At 48.6% G+C, this 20,866-nt stretch overlaps 2 protein-coding genes across 2 annotated transcripts; both read right to left on the reverse strand.

Annotated features, from left to right (window-relative positions):
- Positions 1–2,990: 2,990 nt before the first annotated feature.
- On the reverse strand, positions 2,991–8,158 carry LOC127772915 (vacuolar cation/proton exchanger 1b). Its single transcript, XM_052298907.1, has 10 exons — positions 7,375–8,158; positions 5,930–5,997; positions 5,547–5,575; positions 5,042–5,460; positions 4,829–4,969; positions 4,571–4,687; positions 4,416–4,469; positions 3,900–4,016; positions 3,680–3,773; positions 2,991–3,534 (listed from the first exon to the last, which is right to left on the reverse strand). The coding sequence occupies exons 1-10, from the start codon at positions 7,654–7,656 to the stop codon at positions 3,494–3,496; spliced, it is 1,362 nt and encodes a 453-aa protein (XP_052154867.1). The 5' UTR covers positions 7,657–8,158; the 3' UTR covers positions 2,991–3,493.
- A 1,747-nt stretch (positions 8,159–9,905) lies between these two features.
- On the reverse strand, positions 9,906–15,531 carry LOC127773907 (uncharacterized). The gene is made up of 10 exons (XM_052300140.1): positions 14,842–15,531; positions 13,973–14,147; positions 13,638–13,771; positions 13,335–13,536; positions 12,998–13,236; positions 12,779–12,890; positions 12,526–12,667; positions 12,300–12,442; positions 11,921–12,090; positions 9,906–11,836 (listed from the first exon to the last, which is right to left on the reverse strand). Exons 1-10 carry the CDS (start codon positions 15,052–15,054, stop codon positions 10,082–10,084), a joined length of 3,285 nt encoding a protein of 1,094 aa, XP_052156100.1. The 5' UTR covers positions 15,055–15,531; the 3' UTR covers positions 9,906–10,081.
- Between the last annotated feature and the right edge of the window lie 5,335 nt (positions 15,532–20,866).

The following is a 20,866-nucleotide window of genomic DNA, read 5'->3' on the forward strand; positions in this document are numbered from 1 at the left end:
ACCATACTGTGCCAGGAAGCCCAGGGGTCCTCCCCGACACCACCCCGGCGAATCCACATGTCTCTTGGCATCAAGGCTCCCCCGATTAGCTAATTACTCAGCCAGGGGTGTCCCATTCCACCCATGTGGTCGTACTTGTCTTATGTTCGGATGAAATTCCAAGGAAACGGTCCTTAATTGCAAGAGCGGGAAACCGTACTCCCGGTACGTCCCCCGGTCCGCGGTTTTGGAAATTCATTTAGTTCGCAAGCACCGACCCAGGTGTCGGGTTTTCCAAGTCTTTTGTAAAAACCCAAGTTTTACCCAAGAACTTACTCAGATTTTAAGTTTGAAGGCGACCGTCGATACTCGCACAGAGTGCACGAATATCGAGGTACAACTAGGTGGTTACAAGGGAACATGGTATAACAATTAACAGTGGAAGGATCAGATGCAACAAGTTGGGTAGGCCCACCGGTCTGCCTTGCAGACGGGGCAAACAGATTTAGTGCAATCCTATCAATGCATAATATTTTGCAAGCAAATTAATTAAGTTCAAATATAGGCTCAAGATGTTCAAAGGTGGCTTGCCTTGCTCGAGATCTTGAGCTTGATCCTCGAAATCCTCGCACTGCGGGTCTTCGGGCTCCGAAACTACACGCGAAACGGGACAACTCAACAAACGGCGAAAATAAAGCCCTATTATTGACCTCTAAGCGTGCCATTAGATAGATCTCGAGATTTGAGGAATTTTGGAAGTTGAACGGAGTCAAACGGACTTACGGTTGGGAAGATATTGAATTTCTAAGATTATTGGATTTTTGTCTAAAGGAAAAGGATTTATTTAAACCCTTTTTGAAAAAGAAAAGAAAAGAAAAAGAAAGAGGGAGGGAAATTAGACTTCCCTCGGGCGGCTAGGGCGCGGCCCGAGAGAAAGGGGCGGCTCGGCCGAGCTTAATGGGCCGGCCGGCCCAAGAGGGCGGCCCAAGGCGCGCGCGGGCGGGGAGGGGGGAGAGAGAGCCGGTGGGCCGGGTCCATCCTCGCGTGGTCCCGTGTGGGACCCGCTTGTCGGCGGCTCGGCTCACCGTGAGCGAGGTGCACGCGGGCGTGCTAGGGTTTGGGGAGGGGGGGCGCGGCGCATGCGCGCGGTTCGCGGAGGACGCGGTGCGGCGGGCCCACGCGCAGCCTCACGGCTCGCGGTGGACCGCGCGCGCGAGGGGGCGGAGGGAAGCGGCGGACCGGGGTCTGCTTGACCCGGTCGCGGCCGAGGTGGCGCCGACGTGGCGCCTACGTGGCTGCCACGCGGGCCGGCGGGAGGTAGACGACGACGTCGGCCGAAACGGACGGCGGGCGGCGGCGGCGAGCGGCGGAGCGAACCATGGCGATACAGGCGAAAGCGAGCACACCGGGAGGTTGCACGGGACGAGAGGAGACGAGCCAACGGCTCGGATTCGCCGGGGGATGCTCGACGGCGGCGGATTGCGGCGGCGGCAACCGGCGGCAGGAGAAGGGGGAAACGGCGATGAGGTCACGAGGGGTCGATTCCCGGCGGTGAGAGCATCTACGCGGCTACGGGAATCCGTTGCTAGCGTCGGATTGGGCGGAGCTACGCCGAGCGAGGCCGGCGACGAGCGGCGCTTCCGAGCTCGGGCGGCGACGGCGGCGAGCACACGGCGGGCGGCGGCAACGGTCGGGGCGGCGCCAGCTAGCTACGGGGAGGCTACTCGTGCTACTACCCGAGTCTAAGGGGAGGAGATGGAACGAGGAGGGAGAACGGAGGGCGACACTACCGTGCGGGGAAGGGCGCGGTGACGAGAGGCCGACGGCACGGGAGCGATCTCTCCGGCCTCGGGCCGGGGAAGAGGAAGAAGAGGGCGCGCCCGGAGTCCCCTTCCGCGTCCTTGCTCGTGCCGGCTCCTCCGGCACACGCGTCGCCGGCGGTCGGCGAGAGGGACGGCAATGGCGCGGGCGGAAAACGGGGAAGATTGGGAGGAAAAAAAAAAGGAGGGAGGGCGCCTGGGTTTATAGGGTGGCGATGTCGGTTTGGGGGAGGGGAACCGACATTGGACGGTCAAGCCAGCGAGCTGGCGCTCCGGCTAGCGGCCAAATCGGCGACAGGGAGGAGGGGAATGACGCCGGCGGAGGAAGAGAAAGAAAGAAAAAGGAAGGGGGAAAGGGAGCTTGTCCCTTGCCTCTTCGGGAAAAGGAGGAGGGAGCGGGGGCGAGGGAGAGAGAGAGAGAGAGAGAGAGAGAGAGAGAGCGAGCCGGGGAGGGAGGGGGAGATGGGCCGAGAGGGATTCGGCCCATCGAACCCTAGGGAGGCAAAATAGACTTTTGCGGAGGGATTTGATTTGGGAAGGATTTGGATTCGGGATTGAACTCGACGATGGATCGGGGATTTGAGACCTGAGATGGCACGGGCACTAGACAACAAGCAAAGAAACGGATTTCGCAAATAGGATTTTTAAGAGCTAGTTTTCCCACTAGGCGCCAAGACGGAACGGGCGCTACAGAGATGAACAAATATATACTGGATTGGAGTTTCTAGTAGTAGGCTACTAGCTAATACTACCTCCGTTTTTTAACAGATGACGCCGTTGATTTTTTCTGACATGTTTGACCATTCGTCTTATTCAAAAATTTTATGCAAATGTATAAGATATAAATCACACTTAAAGTACTATGAGTGATAAAAGAACTCATAACAAAATAAATTATAATTACGTAAATTTTTTGAATAAGACGAATGGTCAAACATGTGAGAAAAAGTCAATGGCGTCATCTATTAAAAAAATAGAGGGAGTATATATAAGATGGTGGTAACATACATACATACATAGAAGAAATTAAAGTGGTGTGCATGCTTTTGGTTAATTAGTGGCGTAATGAGTGGTGTGCGTACGTCGAGCAAGCGCGATGATGGCGACTCATCACCTATCTTTGAATCTTGCTGACCGTGACGCCGTACCGCGTTTAACATTTCCTCCCTCAATTTAATTTTCTTCGGTCAGTATCAAAGTTATGTCATACTATATATCTTTATTTTAAAATGTAATAATCTTAAGATGGATGTATATTCTAGTAGTACGATAAACCTAAACAAACTCCTTTGAAAAAGATAAATATAAACAAACCATTCCAAAACGACCTAAACTAAAGCAACCCATTAAAACCCAATTGTGATTCCCTATTTGAATGACCAAACCAGCCAATTGCAGGGACGGATGGTTGGGTCGTGGTATCATCCTCTATCGTACGTCAGTCTAAACAAACTGGATCCATGCATCGATCTCCGCCCAGTCCGGCTTCGATCGGCTGCCTCCTCAAGCAAGCAGATCGTCTCGTCTCCGCCGCCTGTGCTAGCTACGGTACTCGATCCTCTTCTCTTGTGCAAGCAGTAGTACAGTAGTGTACAGGAGTACTCCGTAGCTAGCACGTACTGTACGGACTCCATATATATGTTAGGCGCATGTACGTACGTTTCTGCTTCTGCGGTCTGCCTGTTAGTAATTTGCTACACAATCCCATCCAGATGGTGAACACCGTCCGTCCCTCCTACATACACACACACGCACACGTATATATATGATCAGTCGGCCGGCGATCGACCACACTATCAAATGCCAAATTACTACTCTACTCTACTGTCTAGTAGTGCTTCCTACATACTGTAGTAGAAAGTACATAACATAACATATACCTGCAGAACGCCGTCTTATAACGAAAAAGCACACGCTGATGACAGCGTAGCACAGGACAAGAATCAATCCCTTCAGATAATGTGATTCTCCCTCCTGAAACATATATATACTTCTAATAAAATACCGACAATCTTAAGAGTATTACTGTACTACTGTATTTCACTTTGATTCTGAACAAGATTGAACCAATAATTTCAGCTTTTACTAGCTAGTACTTACCTGGAGGGTGAAGGCTGTCACTAATATTGCTAGAAACAGAGAGCCAGTCTCCAGCAGGTTGAAATCAAGATCCATTGGGATTCCCATAGTCCAGGCTACAATCACACTCACTGGAACCTGCCGCACAGTTCATCACTTCCATCACAACAACATACTAACACCCATGTCTACATACATACTCCACTAATAACTACTCCCTCCATTCCAAAATATAAGACACAACCACCCTTAACCCAAAGACCAAGAAATATTTATTATCACCTTGTAGTTTGGATCATCCTAATAAATGTAATGCATGCATCCAATAGAGTTAGAGAATGTGAGAATGAAGGATTTTAAAAAATAGTAATTTAATGGAGAATTGTCATAGTTAATGGCATGCATGCATGTATGCCTTATATTATGGAACATCTAAAAAAAAGTGGTTGTGTCTTATATTATGGAACGGAGGGAGTATCAATGTATAGAGCGAGGTTAGTAAATTACTAGTACTAGGTACTAGCTACTCCTACATACCACAAACATGGAGATCTGTGTGGCAGAGCCCAAAGACACTCCGAGAGTAATATCCTGTCGTCACAAGTCACAACAAATTAATGATAAGAAAGACCAATACTCTGCTGCATATATATATATACTGTATGTGTGTGCTGCTTAATTATATGGAGTACCAGCTTGTTCTTGAGAGCAAATATGACGGCACCAGCATGCTCTGCTGCGTTCCCAACGATGGGAAGCAAGATGATGCTAATGAAGCTCACTGATAGTTCCCATGATTCTGAGGCCGCCTATTCATTCACAAGATACGTACAAAAGGTGGTTTAGCTAGCTTCATTATGCATGAATCTTGCCAATTCACTGAAGATTAATACAGTACAGTACAGCAGCATATATGTAAATGGTACTAGGATGATATATATATACTGTACCTCAATTGTGCTCACAACATACCCTGACAAGAGCGCAGTCAGGAGAGTCATGAGAGCCAGCCAAATCATGGCACTCGAGAATCCCAGTACTGGCTCATCATTTTGAGCGATCACTAAATCATCGTCATCATCATCCTCAACCTAATTAGAAAAATATAATAATTACCATTTGGTGTTGGTGGGATCGAACGTAGTACAGGACATGCATCGTACCTGTTGGGGCTCAAACAGCTGGCGATGCGTGTTGAGTTGGAAGAAGAGGTAGGCCAGGTAGGCGATGAGCATGAGGATGCTGCAGGCACGCGACAGGTGGAGGGCGGCGTCGCCGGAGACGATGGCGTGGTCGCCGGAGGTGACGGCGTACCTGAGCATGAGCGGCAGGGAGTGGCAGAGGACGGCGAGCATGAGGAGGGCGGTGTTGACGTGAGCTTGCTTGGTGTCGTACGGCTGGTGGGCGCGGAGGTTGGCGATGCCGGCGAGGAAGAGGGAGGTGCCGAGGACAAGCAGCAGGTTGGAGAGGATGGATCCCAGCAGGGAGCATTTCACCACCTCAATCTTTCCTTCTCGCAGCGCCAACAGCGCGATTATCACCTCCGTCACGTTCCCAAATGTCGCGTTCAGTAGTCCTCCCACTGCAACCATGCATGCACTTCACTTGATGCATTTCCACTTGATCCTGATCGAAACGAATAGCTTAGCATGCATGGAATTCACTTACCAGTAGGACCGGTGTAAAATGCAATCTGCCTGCATGCATACACGCAACCAATTAATTGTCACAAAATTCAAGATCACTATTATAATTACTCTCCCCCATTTATACTTATAAGTCACTTTGACTTTTCTAAAAGTTCAATCAAATTTATAAAAAAATATAGTAATATTTATAGCATTAAATTAATTTTATTAAAACTAACATTCAATATATTTTTATATTTTTTCTTGTTTTATGTTAAAAATATTATTATAAAGTTAGTTAAAACTAAAGAAGATTAATTTAGAAAAAAATCAGAACGAACTTATGATCAGAAGAGTATATGGTTGCATGCATGCATGATGTACATTATCTGAGCATGGTAGGAATTAGTTAAGGGAGCTTACTCGGTGAGGAAGCTGAGTCGCTCAGCAAGAGGAACGAGGCCGATTAAGCTAAGCACAAACACCCACACCTGCAATTAATACTGTAAGAAAGCTGGTTGATCATTTAGTTTTTTTTTGAATGGTTGATTATTTAGTTTGTACTTAGGTTGTGTTTAGATATAGAGGTGAAAAGTTTTGGCGTATCGGATATACGAACACACATTTGAAGTATTAAACGTAGACTAATAACAAAACAACAAATGACAGATTCCGCATGTAAACTGCGAGATGAATTTATTAGCCTAATTAATCTATCATTAGCAAATGTTTACTGTAGCATCACATTGTCAAATCATGAAATAATTAGGCTTAAAAGATTTGTCTCGTAATTTACACACGATCTGTGTAATTAGTCATTTTTTTATATTTAATATTTCATGTATATGTCTAAACATTTGATGTGGCAGGATGAAAAATTTCACAGGATCTAAACAGGCCTTTAGCTTAGAGATGTTACAGTAGTTTTTGGTTAGTACAGTACTAGTGGAGTGTATCTAGGACGCACCGTTGCCATATGGCTGAGATGCGACGACGAAAAATCCGTGACCGTGAGGAGGGGGATTAATATTAGCCTGGCCATGCATGTGATGGGTGTGTCAAGTGTCAACTTGCTTAATTGTTGCAATTCCATGATTCCATCTGTTTGTATTTTAATAGGGTTTCACAGGCTGCAGGCAACATCACCACATGCGCGAGCACATGCACTCAGCTAGTACAAATTAATCTAATCGCCATCATCCGGCTCGATCTTGTATTCGTCATGTGTTGTTGGTGGAGTGTTTTTTTTTTTGGAAAATTATAAAAAAAAACCTGTTATGCTAAGTTTAAAATACCCTCCTAATTTACTTTGGTTTGACGTAATTTAGTGCATCTCTTTGATGAACATGGCCCCAAACATATTTCTCAGCGACACAGTACGCACTACGCACATCTTTCTTATCTCGAATCTAACGAACAAACCAAACATCGTTGAAACCCATGAGACAAATGCAGTTTATCTTGCGGTAACATAAATGTTCAAGAGCTAAGACTCACGACCTTCACTGCCTAACGATACGATGGGCGCCATGGGTAGGGATTATATGGCTTGGCCAACAATTGGAGTTTTTTTGTGTTTAGTCCCGTAGTTTTTTTTAAGCTTTAGCTTTTTATTTTGTTTTTTCTCTTTTACTCTAGTATAAGCCGGTCTGGCTGATTGCGTTGTGTAATTATACTTTTTTCTTCTAATATATTGACGTGTAATTCTTTTGTGCATCCGTAAAAAAAAAAAAGGGCTGGCCAACAAGACTATAAGATTATCGACCACAGTTCCTTGCCTAGTACTAGTATTGATATGAGCATGCTTGTGGCTTGTCATAAGAATGGACGAGCAACGTAAATTGGAGAGAGATGGATGAGGAGGGTACCTGTCCGAAGTGGAGGTAAGTGGCGGCGATGGCGAGGAGGACGGCGGGGAAGAGGAGGAAGAGCCTGGTGGTGAGGAGGACGTCGTTGAGATTGGCGAGGAGGGAGCGGAGGGCGGCGCAGGGAACCTTGTGGAGGAGGGAGGCGTCGGAGCTTTTGCGGAGGGAGGAAGAGGAGAGGTTGTGTGCGGTGCGGCGGCGAGGAGACCCCGGAAGGAGGTGGTTCCGCACGGCCATCTCCTTGGCCATCGTATTCGACTCCATCATCATCCGCGACAATGGCATCAAGCTCTAGTTGTTCCTCGCTCGCTGAGTCGCTGTGCGTGGTTGGTTGGATGAACGAGTTGAGTTGGGTGAGAGAGAGAGAGAGAGACGATCTATCGATTTCATACATATGCGGCCGCCGTCGTGGTGCTAGGATTTTGCTGTATGTATGTAGTGAATGACTAATTGAGGAGGAATAGTATATTAATGGAGCAGCTCAGCTCATCGGGGTGGATGCAAATGTCAAATGCTCCATGACCAGAGTACTCCAGCATGCAGTAGTAGAATATGGAGTACAGATATTAATAAGGAGGAGGCACAAGCACAACACAAGAAGAAGCAGAGAGAGAGAGAGAGTGGACTGATGGTCTGGTCGAATCCCGGGTTCTCTAAACTTAAACGTACAAAATATCACGCGAACAATTAGCTGCGTGCGTGCAATTACTCCACTAGTATGCATTCTTGGTAGTACTCCTGTTAATTATGCAGTTACTAGTAACTAGGCAAATGCAAAACCTCCGTCCAAAAGGTACCTACCATAGACAACGGAGCTGCAACAGAGCAGAAAGAAACCAATCCAATCCAAATCCAGTGAGGACTGAAGAGGAGGTGAGAGACTGACAAAAATGGAGGAAGCTCCGGTGGTCTATTCCGCTCCTTCCAGGGGCGTCGCCGTCGATCGCTGCTTCTCTTGTCTTCTATTGTGCTCCCCTCCCTAATCCAATCCGTACCCACCCAAGGGATGACAATCCCAATCATATTAAACCCTTTTCTTCTTTTGGATTTTTCGTCTCCGGTGCAACGCAGCCAAGGCCCACACGCTTACAAATAAAGTCCATACAAATCACGGCCCAACCCACCACACCAACCTATCCTTTTAGGCCCATTTGATGGATATAGTTTGGAGGAAAACGTTCACATTATGTCCTCCAATTTATGGGTAGAGTTCCATTGGGGTCCCCTCTCAGTGGGGCCCATCTCTCTTCCTTCCTTCTCTCTCTCTCTCACCATCCTCTCCTGCTGCAGGGCGGTGATGACATGTGCACACATGATGGAGGCTTGCAACATCGGGTAGACCCGCAGAGGCCCACTGGGCAGGGGAGCTCGATGTCAGCTGCTGCTCTGCTCGTCCTTCCATTGAGGCTCGGCTTCTTCCCAATCAACATCAACGTGCAGAGGGGATCCCCATTCCCCCGTCGAAAGCAGAGCGCCTCCCACCTTGATGGAAGAGGCAGTCAACGGCAACGACCTTGCATGGCTGTTCCAGGAGGCCGTCCTCAGCCTCAAGCGCAACACCAATGAGGTCCTAGCTAGGCTTCTCCTTGCCATTCATCATCGACACCTCTGCGCCCATCGCTATTCTGCAGCGCTCGCCGTCTTTGGCCACATTGTTTACAAGGGCCACATAGGGAATTGTCGTCAAGGCGATAGTGGCGGCTTGGTGTCCTCTTCATCCTCAAGGGCTCGATGGTGGTCATGGGACAACAAGCAAACCCCTTTCCTTGGACATGACAGCGACAGTAGTGCTGGCTACACCAGGTACATCGAGGCCTGCTACCCCGTCATCAGTAGCAGAGCCGGTGAAGGAAGGGACCTGTTGAGCGTGCATATGTTGTGACCACGGCGATGATTGGAGGAGATATTGAACTATATGCCACTTTTAGATGTGGCAATTAACTGTTTGTCACTGGACCCACATGTCATAGACACATGTGGACCCACACGTTATTGAGATAGGTGTAGCAAATAGTTAATTGCCAAATTGAAAAGTGGCAAATAGTTAAATGCCCCTTATTGGAGATAGAGAAAAATGGAATCGTAAGGGGAAAGAGTGAAAGGTCCCACATATATTTTTTGTTTCTATTTTTTCAACTATAATTCCACATGAACCCCAGAGCATATTAGAGACCATGACACATTATGAAACCACCAACCAAACCGTGAGGGATGTAAATTTACCCCGCTTTAATAGTTGGGGGTATCCTTCATATCTAGTTTTACTGTTCTAGTACATGAATCAAACTGGGGCTATCGTTGAGGGATTTAAAGTGAACTTTTTCCTAGTGTGGACCAGCGTTATTGGGCTGGGGTACAGTTAAAAAATGAATTGCTCCTACTATAGTTGAACTAACATTTTTCACTCTGCATTATACTCCATATGTTTTGCATATATTTTCACTTTCACCCAGTCCTCCAGCTCTCCTCCCCTGTTTCTTGTCTGAGAGGCTGAGCAGATTCGAGCAGGGAGGCCATGCATAGGGCGGAATAGATGAAGGTGAAGTTGTGCACTCTGGTTGCTCTGTAGTGGACAGGGAAGAAGAGGGACATCACCAGCTTCATCGCTGGATTGATCGTCTTGCATACATTGAATGATTGATTGCTATACTAGTACATATACATACACGAAGAACATAGTATATATTGTAGCTGCTGCCGTACCCATCTGCTACCTGTTGGAGAAGATGGCCTCAAGATCCTTGTAGAGTCCCTTGGACCTGGAGCTCCACTGCGAATGCGAGTTCTCGGGTCCCTTCGCCTTGGAGTCCGACGACGACGCCACCGACGACATGCTCCGGCTCCCACCCTTTGCTCTGCTCCCCGACGCCTCCGCCTCCCCTCCCTGTCCCTCCTTGCTGAAGCTCGCCTTGGCCATCTCCCTCAGCTGCCCCAGCCACGACCTCTCCGTGCCACCACCACCACCACCCAGTGCCACTGCCTCCGGCTGCTCCTGCTGCTTCTTCATCTTCTCCAGCTGCTCTCCAAGCGCCGACGACGGCAGCACCAGCAGCAGCAGCCCCACCCACGCCGCCTTCGCGCCCTCCACGAACGACCTCCTGTCCGAGCTCAGCAGCCGCACCTGCCGGTACAGCGCGTTCCACTCGTTGCACACCTGCGCCGCCAACGCCACCGCGAACACCGTCAGCATGGCCAGCCCTACCCCGCTCCCCTCCGCCACGGCGCTGCCCCCGCTGTCCACCAGCCGAAGGCATGCGGCGAACACCAACACCTCGCTTGCCACCGCCACGATCTCCACCAGCTGCACCCGCTTCTTGATGAAGGGCTTCTTGAGCACCATGAAGAAGAGCTGGAAGGAGGCGATGGCGAGCACCACCACGGCGTGCGCCCGCGACGAGTGGTCCGACGACGCGTGCGCGCCCGCCACGATCCCCAGCGCCACCCGCTTCACCGACTCCAGGAACGTGTAGTAGATCCGCAGTATGCCGAACAGCTTCTGCAGGAACGGCGCCTCGGCGTCCTCGTTCTCGTCGTCGGACACGATGATCCGCTCCGCCGCGCGCTTGCCGCCGGCGATCTGCGAGAGCATGTACTTGGGCGGGCCGCGCAGATCCTCGAAGAGCGGGCCGAGCTTGACGAGGCAGGCGGTGCGGGCGGGGTCCTTCCACGTCCACTGTCCACGCTTGCCGGGTCCCAGCGTCCGGCGAACAATCTCCTGGTACCAGTGGTACTCCCGCCCCTCCTGGTGCACCTCCTTGTACTGCAGCAGCCTCCCCGTGGTGACGCCCAGCGACAGGAACAGCAGCAGCGCTACCAGGAACGCCGTTAGCACCCCCGTCAGCACGATCCCGACGGCCAGCCCCGCCGTTGTGCCGCCTCGGATCAGCGCCGCCGACGCCTGGGACACGCAGGGCATGGCGAGGATGACGAGCATCAGCTCCAGCCTGGGGAACACGAGCGCACCGACGTGTGTGTGGCTGTGCCTGTGGCGCAGCTTGAGGTAGAGGAGGAGGGCGGCGTGCAGCAGCAGGAAGGCGGCAGCGATGACGGCCAGCCAGAAGATGTTCCTGAAGAAGTACTTCCATCCGTCCAGATCCTGCAGCTTCATGATGATCTGCGCCTCGGGCTTCATGTCCTGGTTCTCGAACAGATACCGGTACTCCATGGCGGTGAGAGGCTTGCCGTCCAATGGCGACGTCGACGGCATTGCCATTGCAACTCCTGGAGCTGCAGGAGGGCGGCGGAGGACGTCGGCGGCGAGAGCGGTGCGGTCGAGCATCTCGGAGTAGGCGATGGCGGGCATGGTGGAGTAGCCGACGAAAGGATCGGCAGAGGGGCCTTCCCATGGGAGGCGCATGTAAGGGATGCTCCACTCCAGCCCCTTGCTCAGCTCGTAGTACTCCACCGGCAGATTTATCGACAGCCATCGCGACAGCGCGAATACCTGAATGTGGCACGCCATTCTCTGAAACCAACATCGCCATCGATTACTGCTCTACCTGCTAGTTACTCCATATGATTTTATGGAATTCGATTGTAGTGTACCAACCAAGAGATTTCGAGATGGCTCGGATACGAGGTAAGAAGGCGGCCTCTGGATGACACCTGATGCCAGTAGCGACGATGTTGAAACAGTCAGCAGCGTGGCGAATGCTGCGGTTGCTGCAAAAATTACCGTCGTCACGATCGCGATCGATGATGATGATGCAGGAACAGAATCTGCACTCAACACAGTAAAAATGCACACAATTAGTTCGTGCGTGCATCTGTCTGCTATTGCTACCTAATAATTCAGGTTTTGACGAGCATGCATATATGGACTCTGCTTATGCTAGCTGACAATTACTACTACATTACGTATCCAGACTCATGTTACTAAGATTTATGTATTTTGGAACGAAGAGAGCAAGTAGTAATGATGCCCTTACAATGCCTCACTTCCAGACGATCTGACGGTAAGTTGGTATTTCCTGCAACGTCCTGAACAGAGTTCTCGGCGACGTGGACCGAAACCAGATTATCAACCGCCTGTATCTGCGCTGTGTATATGCTCTTACTAGCTTCATGGAAGCTGAAAACCACAACGAATTCGTTTAATTATTAGGAAGCTGCATGCATGCATATGGATGGATGGAGAGATGGGTTTGTTCTTGCCTGAGGAGATTGCCCCCGGAAACCTGCACCGCAGAGGAAGTGAAGTTGAAGACAGGCTTTGCAAACTTTATCAAAACCGGGATGTTGCGTGAACTTGTTCTGACAGTGGATGTCGCCAGCTTAACAGAAGGCCTTTGATTATCTGAACAAACATTCTCTTGTACACGTGTTATCGTATTGAAAACTGAAAGTAACGTATGGATTGAGTGGAAGTGGAGCAGAGTAGTACTGTATATATGATTGGCTTACTAACCGTAAAGAAAAGTGTATGGCTCTGAAGAAGAAACAGGAGTTCCTTGTCTGCTGATTATGGAATTCCCGTCACAGGAAACAGTGACAACGGCGGTGTTGGATGTCCTCTTAACCTGGAAATGGTATGGAATGAAGGTTGTTAACCCAGCAAGCAATTAAGCAGTGGGATTAGCTAGGACATGACATGACATGACAGTGAGAGTGGATTAGAGTAACGTACGAGGTATCCAAAGCGGCGATTCCCGAGCGTGCTTCGGTTGGTTGGCGTGAGAATGGCATCGGTGGCGGTGAGAGCGGCGAGGATTTGGGAGGAAGAATTCATGACGGGTTCAGCGAAGGAGAGGTATACCCTGAGGTCCTTGTCGTCGTTGGTGGCTTCCACCACCCTGGTGGCGCCCTCGATCTGAAGCAGCTTCTCAGGGATGCTGCTGCCGATGTTCATCGAGTCGCTCCGTCTGTCTGCAGTACATCCAATCTCGATCGCTCATGAATAATACTAGTACTAGCAAGCAAGCAAGCAAAGCAAATGAAAGTGTATCTAGTGTAGGTATACGTACCGAAGCGCAGGGTGAAGGTAGAGTTGGCGGTTCTGATGAAGTGGTGGCCGGCAGCATCGGTGCAGAAGCCCTTGGCCATGACGAGAATGAGGCGGCCATAGAGCAACTCCGGCGGGATGGTGACGTGGACGGAGTATTGCAGGGCAGGGCGGAGGACCTGAAGACTCGACGGATCCACGCGCCCGGGACCGTACACGCTCAGCTGCAAATGCAAAATTCCAATTAATACCGTATTACATTCCATTCCATTCAGTAACAAAATGATACTACTCCATGTGGTAGTGTACTAGTAGCTCGTAGTACATGGCAGTAGGTGGCGTTGCAGGTGAATCCGCCTCCGCCGGGGCAGGGCTCGGAGAAGGAGACGAGCACCGACACGTTGGATCCGCTCGTGAACCCCGCCTCCGCCTTCACGGACGCCGTCGGAGCAACCGTGTCTGCATCCAAACCATTTTCATTTCTACTACTATAAGGTTCCCGCCTGTTAACCACATTACTGGAGTTGTACGTACGAGTACTGTACTAGTAACGGCAACAATCAAATCAAATACTAGTACAAGTAAAAAGGATGGGAATTAATTAAAATGCTACTACTGTACTGTCTAGCAATAGTAATAGGGTGTTGTTACTGAACCAACCAACATCCCAGGCGTAGGTGGCGCAGGTTGTTGTTGTTGTTGGTGGTGGTCGTCCCGCACCCGCGCACACAGCCAAGGTGTGGTTGCCGTCTTTCAGCCGCGAGTACCTCACCACCGCTGTCCCGTTGCTGCTGCTGCCGTTTCTTCCGCACTCCCACGCCCTCTCCCCGTCCACCTGCATTCACGCATGCACCCAAATACCAACTTACATTCGCATCTTCTTCAATACTCCTACCTTTTTTCTCACTTAATTAACCTCCTTCCTACAAAAAAAAAAAAACCTTGATACTACTACTACAATGCTGTACCACAACTTGTTGGCTTGTTGCAAATCAAATGGTCTAATCCGCCAAGACATTTCCACCTACCTATATAGTAATCTGACCAACATCTATGATCTATCCTTGTCATGGTAGTACTATACTAGTAGTATCACCGGAGAAATTGATGCATCGATGAATGCATCTACTATGAGGCTATTATTAACTGACTAATTGCTCTTTCAGGGGACCAGGCACCCAAATCCACAAAAAGGCACGGCATATGCTAACTGAAACCACATTTTTACACTTGATTCTCTCTATGCATTCCACTGGAGTAGGAGTACTCCACTACCACTACCACTACCACTACCTAGGGAGATAACTCGAGGCAACACATGACATTAGCAACTGTAAAAAAAAAAAGAGATTTCATTTCAGACAGAAGCTACTCCTAGGTAGCACCGCACGCACACATTTGGAAAATAAAAATGATGGATGTCGAAATTAATGCCGAGACATGGAATATATGCAATGCGAGTGCGTGATGAAGCAGATGAGCTAGAAAAGCATGGAATGGAAGCAGGCAGGTGGAAAGTGAGGAGTGACCTTGCAGGTGATGAGGCAATCCTGGCACGGGCCTGATCCATTGGTGTGCAGGACCTGGAAGGTGAAGACGGCCGACGCCGACCTGGAGACGCGGGGAGGGGTCTTGGAGAAGCTGACGGAGACCACGTCATCGGCAGCATCGGAGGAGCACAGGAGCGCCGCCGCCGCCGCCGCAACCGCAAACACGACGCCGCCCCAGCTCTTCCACACCATCCTACGCGCGCCTACTATTATCTACTCCTACTCCCTAGCTACTCAGCAGCAGCAGCTTGCTATGCTACTCCAGTACTGTTGCAAGAGAAAAGCTCAAGAAGTTACACCTGGTGTGTGTCGACCTACTGAGCTACTCCTACTGAATTCATTCATGCAGGCACCCAGCCAACAGTGTTATGGACTGGAGTACTGGACAGGGAGGGAAGTGAATGCACGCCACGCTGCTGCCTCTGCCTTTGGGAAAGGAAAGCTAGAGCTCCCTCTTGACAATGGCAGTATTACTGACTTGAGTTCAGTGTGGTGAGGTCGCAGTGCAGTAAGTATGGTGGTAGATTGGAACAGACAAAAATGAAGGGAGGGAGGGAGGGAATAATGGTGGGGGACAGACAGGAGAGGAGAGGGGGCCAAATGCACACTGGCAGGCATCGCATCGCCCGCCATGTGAAGGACGAGACTGACCATGGTTGAAATGCATGGTTGGCTGCAATGCAAGCAGAGGACTGAAGAAGAGGAAATGGATTGGATGATGCACATGAGGACTAGAGCGTCCAAACTGTCTTTTGTGCATTTGTACCTTTTATCCTCTTTTCCCTAATCCTTTCAATAATCAATCAATCCTCCTTCCTACTCACTAGCTCGGATGTAATCCATGTCATTCGATCGGCCTAGCTTGCTTCCATCCATAGACAGGAAGAAAACAACAACCAGCGCGAGATGCACAGATTGCTACAGTACGCGACGATCCAAATTTGCGAGCAATACTGATCAACTGTGGCAGCAAGGACAAACATGCAGCTATCACCGATCGAGGCACTGAAATTTCAGTCATACGGTGGCGACATGACGATGTTACGTAATCAAAATTAAGGATGGGCCTCGCTCGCGAACCACTGAATCAGGATATGATGCCTGGGGATTAGCTCACCATGGGTGGCTGCTGTCCGCCATTTGGACCATGCATCAACAACAACACCTAGTAACTCTTCACTAGTTACATCGATCAAAGATGGAGTACTACATACATGTAAGAGTAGTTAATACTAGTTTATTTATCTCAGCGCGCTCAGTTATCATCGAAAAATAAGGGTTTTCTGACAGCAAAGCATACTGCTAGTTGCCAAAATGCAATCGGTGACATGCAGGTCCCAAAATATGATGGTAGGAGTATATATTGGACCAGCAAGCCACAAACCCTCTTAAACTTCTTCTTTCACCCTCACCCTCAACAACAACATGCATGGTCCTCATCACAGACAGATTCACGGTGCTGTGTGAAACATACGAGTAACTAGTACATAATCTCAAATAAGCATATGATTGTAGCACAAAAATAGGGGAATCCTCTCTGAATCTTGGAGAGGAGACTCCAGATCTGTACGCGCACATGCAGCAGCTGCCTGCCCACCGCAATAACCACCATGCACATTGTAGGTCAGCTAACTTCATATATACTCCAGTTTCTAGTATTCTTCTATTGTGTTGTGTCACCTTTTCTACACTGGTCTCCAAGATTCATATCGTACTTCGTACATACCACAGTGATTTAGTAAAGAAATTCTTACCACAACTTGTGTTTTTTCCCAAAAAAAAAAAATGCAAGTCGGAAGAACAAGAACAGGTCCATTCTATTTCGTGGTGAGCGTTAGTAGTAGTAGACGACAAACAAGCTAGGTGTGGTAAGGCCTGATTCATACTCCGTAGTGCGCAGCGGTTATAAACGAAATTGTCATGCATCCATGGGCAGCTCTGAATTAACGTCGTGTCGCCAGGGAGAAGGGGGCACTATTTCAGAGGGTCTGTCTGTAACATGTAGTATTGCCAATATAATTCATCTGAGCATTTACACGTGTACAACTGTATTGACTGCAGATCGACGACGAGGGAATCCAGTCAGAGACGTCGTTGGACGGATCAAACCTTTTCTCCATTGTAAATCAGGCAGATCACTGCAGCTGTAGTACTACTAGTGCTGGAGTCATGTGATTATCACTGAAGATTACTGCAGTCCATCCGGTTGCCTCCGACTGATGAATGAAGAATCAATCAGCAGCAAGAGCATCCCAGGTTAGTTGATTTTTCAAATTATTTATATTTTAAAAGATTTAAAAAATAAACATTCCAAAGTTCTTAAAAAAAAACATACTCCTTCTGCCCAACTGTAGGGCGAGGCATATAAATCCCCTACAGTACGGCAATCTATATAACGTGGCACCTGGCGGGAGAGGCGTGCCATGGCAATTTTTGCAACAAGCCCCTTCTCAGCAATAAATCGCATTCCCCTATAGCGATTTATCGCCAGGAGGGAATGGTATGGAAAATTATCACAGCACAAAGTTGGGTGATGGATGGAGCGTGCCATGTCAATTTTGCAGGCGGCCTCCTCCTGGCGATAAATCGCCCTTCCCTAAAGCGGTTTATGACCGGGAGGGGGTTGTCTGCAGAATTTGGCAGGCATTGAGGAATATATTTATGTAAAACTTTAAAATTGTAATTTATTTTTTTAATATTTTAAAAAATAATAAAAAATCAGGTTAGTTCCCGGCTAATATATGATGAAGTCAAATTGGACCTTTTCCACTTGTATCATCATTGTTGGGTTCTCGAAGCCAACCCATCCTGCTCTAAATAGTACTCCCTAGGGCCGGGCCATTTTAGGTGTCACATCGGACGTTTGATCGGATGTTGAAAGGGGTTTTTAATATGAATGAAAAAAATAATTTCATAACTCGCCTGGAAACTGTGAGACGAATCTTTTGAGCCTAATTAAGCCGTTACTAGCACATATGGGTTAGTGTAGCACTTATGGCTAATCATTGGACTAATTAGGCTAAAAGATCCATTTCGCGATTTACATGTAAATTTTGCAATTAGTTTTTTTATCTATATTTAATGCTCCATACATATGTCAAAAATTAGATGTGATGTTTTTTTAACTAAACAGCCCCGTAGTATTAGGAAAAAGTACACCGAAGGTCTCTCAACTTGTTATCGAGTTAGAAAATCGTCCCCCAACCGCAAAATTAGATATATGACATCTCTCAACTCACAAAACCTTTGACTTTAGGTCCTTCGATGGTTTTGATCTCATGTGACGGTTGAGTCAGCGTGAGACCCATATGTTAGGATGTCACGTCATCCCTTTCCCATTCCTCCTATTTCTCTCGCTTCTTTGCGCAGGGCCGGTGGGTGGGGAGGATGCCGTCATCGTTGAAGAAGCCGCACGCGTCCGGCGAGTCGCGTGGCCCCGACAACCCCCACAGCGGGTCACCAGCCTCCGCCGCGTGCCGCCTCAGCTGCTGCAGCATGTACTTGTGTCGTAGCACTGGAACTCGCCCACCTCCCGTCGCTCCCGACGGGTATCGGAGCTCGCCGTTCGGTCCCAACCCCACTGTCACATCCTGCGAGAGGAAGAAGAGATCCTGGAATGATAATGCACACATGCGTCCATGGTAGATGGTCGGCCGGCACAGGACTGCAGCGACAACGGTGAACGGCGGCGCGACGGTGAAAACGGATCGGAGGGCACCGGAAGGAAGAGCATGACGCGAGGAACTCACCGAGGGGCAGCTCGACGACGACGGACGGCAAAGGGAGCTTCAAACAGCGACGAGGTCGGGTCCAAGGCGACGGCGGCGTTCGACGCTCTTTGGCGGCAACGAACGGGTGGACGGTCTTCACCTTGGTCCTGCGAATCCAACGGAGGCGACATCTAATCTTGGCGTCGACGGGAATGCCGGTGAGGCTTGGCCGGAGGCGGAGTAGATCGATCGAGTTCACACTTGACAGTGACAGCGGTGTTCCGGTGGCTTGTGGCTTCGAGGAGATGGTTGCCGGCGGTCTTCCTTTGGCGAGATGCGGCTGGAGCAGCAGCCGGCGGCGGTATGTAAATCAGTGATTCAGTAAATTTAATTTGGGTATATATGGGCGCCATGTCCGTCCCGCTCCTCCGTCTCGCTCGCCGTAGAACTTGTGATTTCCACCGCCGTCCTCCCACTCGTCGGAGCGGAGGTGCGTCCGCCGCCGGATTGTCAAACGACCCCCACCTGCAAGACCGCGGGTCTGTCAGCGAGGTCAATTGCATACATGCCCATGCGTGCAAGCTAAAACTCACAGGATTTATTTTCATGGCGGGTTGCTGCCACCAGAGGTAGGACTAGGAGTTGAAGACGAGGATACGTCGGCGTGGGCGGCGTGCTTGTTGATGGAGGCGGCGCGGACGATCCGGTCAGCGATGCGGTGGCTCAGCGGGTGATAGGAGTTGGATTCCACCAGCACCTTGCCGCGTGCGTTAACAACGGAGAGGGAAGGAGGAAGGGAGAGAGTTAGAGGAAAAAGGAAAGGTGCTGATGTGGACACCTTGACATGTGGGACCTATGTGGGTCCTATGCTGACTAAGCCGTCACGTCGGATAAAATCGGGTCAAAACCACCCAAGACCTAAAGTGAACAGTTTTGTAAGTTGAGGGATGATTTTGTAACTCGATGACAAGTTGAGGGACCTTCGGTGTACTTTCTCCGTAGTATTATGGGCTTATGGCCACATCCCCGCGTATAGGTCGAGAAATCTAGGCGCATACATATACGAGGCCTGGGATTTGGGCCCCCTCAACCTCAAGGGCCGAATGTGATCTCGCTCGCTCAACTTCTTTTCGGTCCCCCATCCCCATCCCCATGTAAGATACCATAGAGTTTTAATCTTTGAATGAATTCTTGGCACAGCAAACAAGGAATTAAATGTCTAAAATCATCGGATAAGTGGCTGAATTAGGCTTGGTTCGATAGTAGTACTTCTAGCTGTAGCTTTGCGATGGTATAATGTATAACGATGTGAGTTACTAGGGTACGAGTTGTAATTAACTATTCACTGTTAATAAACTCAAAAGGTAAGTTTACTTTTTTAAAAAAACTTACATAAAGTTTCCTTTTAGAAAAACCACACCGTGTAACAATTTAAAAATTGCTCACAGTAAATGAGCTAGTTGAAAAAGCAAAACGTGGAAACAGAACCCTTAGGACTCTTTTGAATCAAAGGATTTATGTAGGTATTTCATAGGATTCAAATCCTATAGAAAATTTTCCTATTTGGCCCTTTGATTCAAAGGACTGAAGTTTTCCAAATCCTATGAAATTCCTATGGAATGGCACATTGCATGTGGATTTTGGAGGAAATTTAGCAAGAGCTCCAACCTCTTGGAAAATTTCCTTTGAGTCTATCTCTCTCATCCGATTCCTGTGTTTTTCATGCGCTCCAATCAAACGACAATTCCTGTGTTTTTTCTGTGTTTTGTAATCCTCTGTTTTACACTTCAATTCCTGTTAGAATCCTGTGTTTTTTCTATTCCTCTGTTTTTTCTACCCTGCGATTCAAAGGGACCCTTAGAGTGTGTTTTTTGCATGGCTGTTGAGGAAAATTTGTAGCGCACGTGAAACGAGAAAACCCATTAAATTAAAAAATAAATACATTTGATTTTTTTAAAAAAACAAAATTTATATAAAAATTTATTGTAAAATACGTATCATTTAACCGTTTACAAAATATATTAAGAAATTGAAATGTGGAGTTAAAAGAAAAGAGCTGAGCTTAGTCCCACTAGGCCACTACTACAGTCAAAATAATTGAAAATTTGCAGCTACACTATTAGTTTTCAAAATAATTGAAAAGTGAGTAGTTTAGTGGTTTCGTGCAGTGTGCGGAGCATTGTTGTACGCATGTGTGCACGTGGGCAGCCACGTGGCAATATAAAAACCAACTCGTCTACATCTTTGAGATGCAGACAAGAGTCAATGCCGTTCTAAGAAAACCATGAGATATC

Source organism: Oryza glaberrima, chromosome 5, assembly GCF_000147395.1.
Source record: "Oryza glaberrima chromosome 5, OglaRS2, whole genome shotgun sequence".
Classification (NCBI taxonomy): Eukaryota; Viridiplantae; Streptophyta; class Magnoliopsida; order Poales; family Poaceae; genus Oryza; species Oryza glaberrima.

Coding starts and splice junctions, on each gene's coding strand:
- LOC127773907 (XM_052300140.1), bottom strand. CDS start 15,054: ATGGTGTGGAAGAGCTGGGGCGGCGTCGTGTTTGCGGTTGCGGCGGCG. Junction 13,237..13,334: donor TACCTTCACCCTGCGCTTCG/GTACGTATACCT, acceptor GATGTACTGCAG/ACAGACGGAGCGACTCGATG. Junction 12,891..12,997: donor ATCGCCGCTTTGGATACCTC/GTACGTTACTCT, acceptor TACCATTTCCAG/GTTAAGAGGACATCCAACAC.
- LOC127772915 (XM_052298907.1), bottom strand. CDS start 7,656: ATGCCATTGTCGCGGATGATGATGGAGTCGAATACGATGGCCAAGGAG. Junction 5,998..7,374: donor CTTACCTCCACTTCGGACAG/GTACCCTCCTCA, acceptor TATTAATTGCAG/GTGTGGGTGTTTGTGCTTAG. Junction 4,470..4,570: donor TTGCTCTCAAGAACAAGCTG/GTACTCCATATA, acceptor TTGTGACGACAG/GATATTACTCTCGGAGTGTC.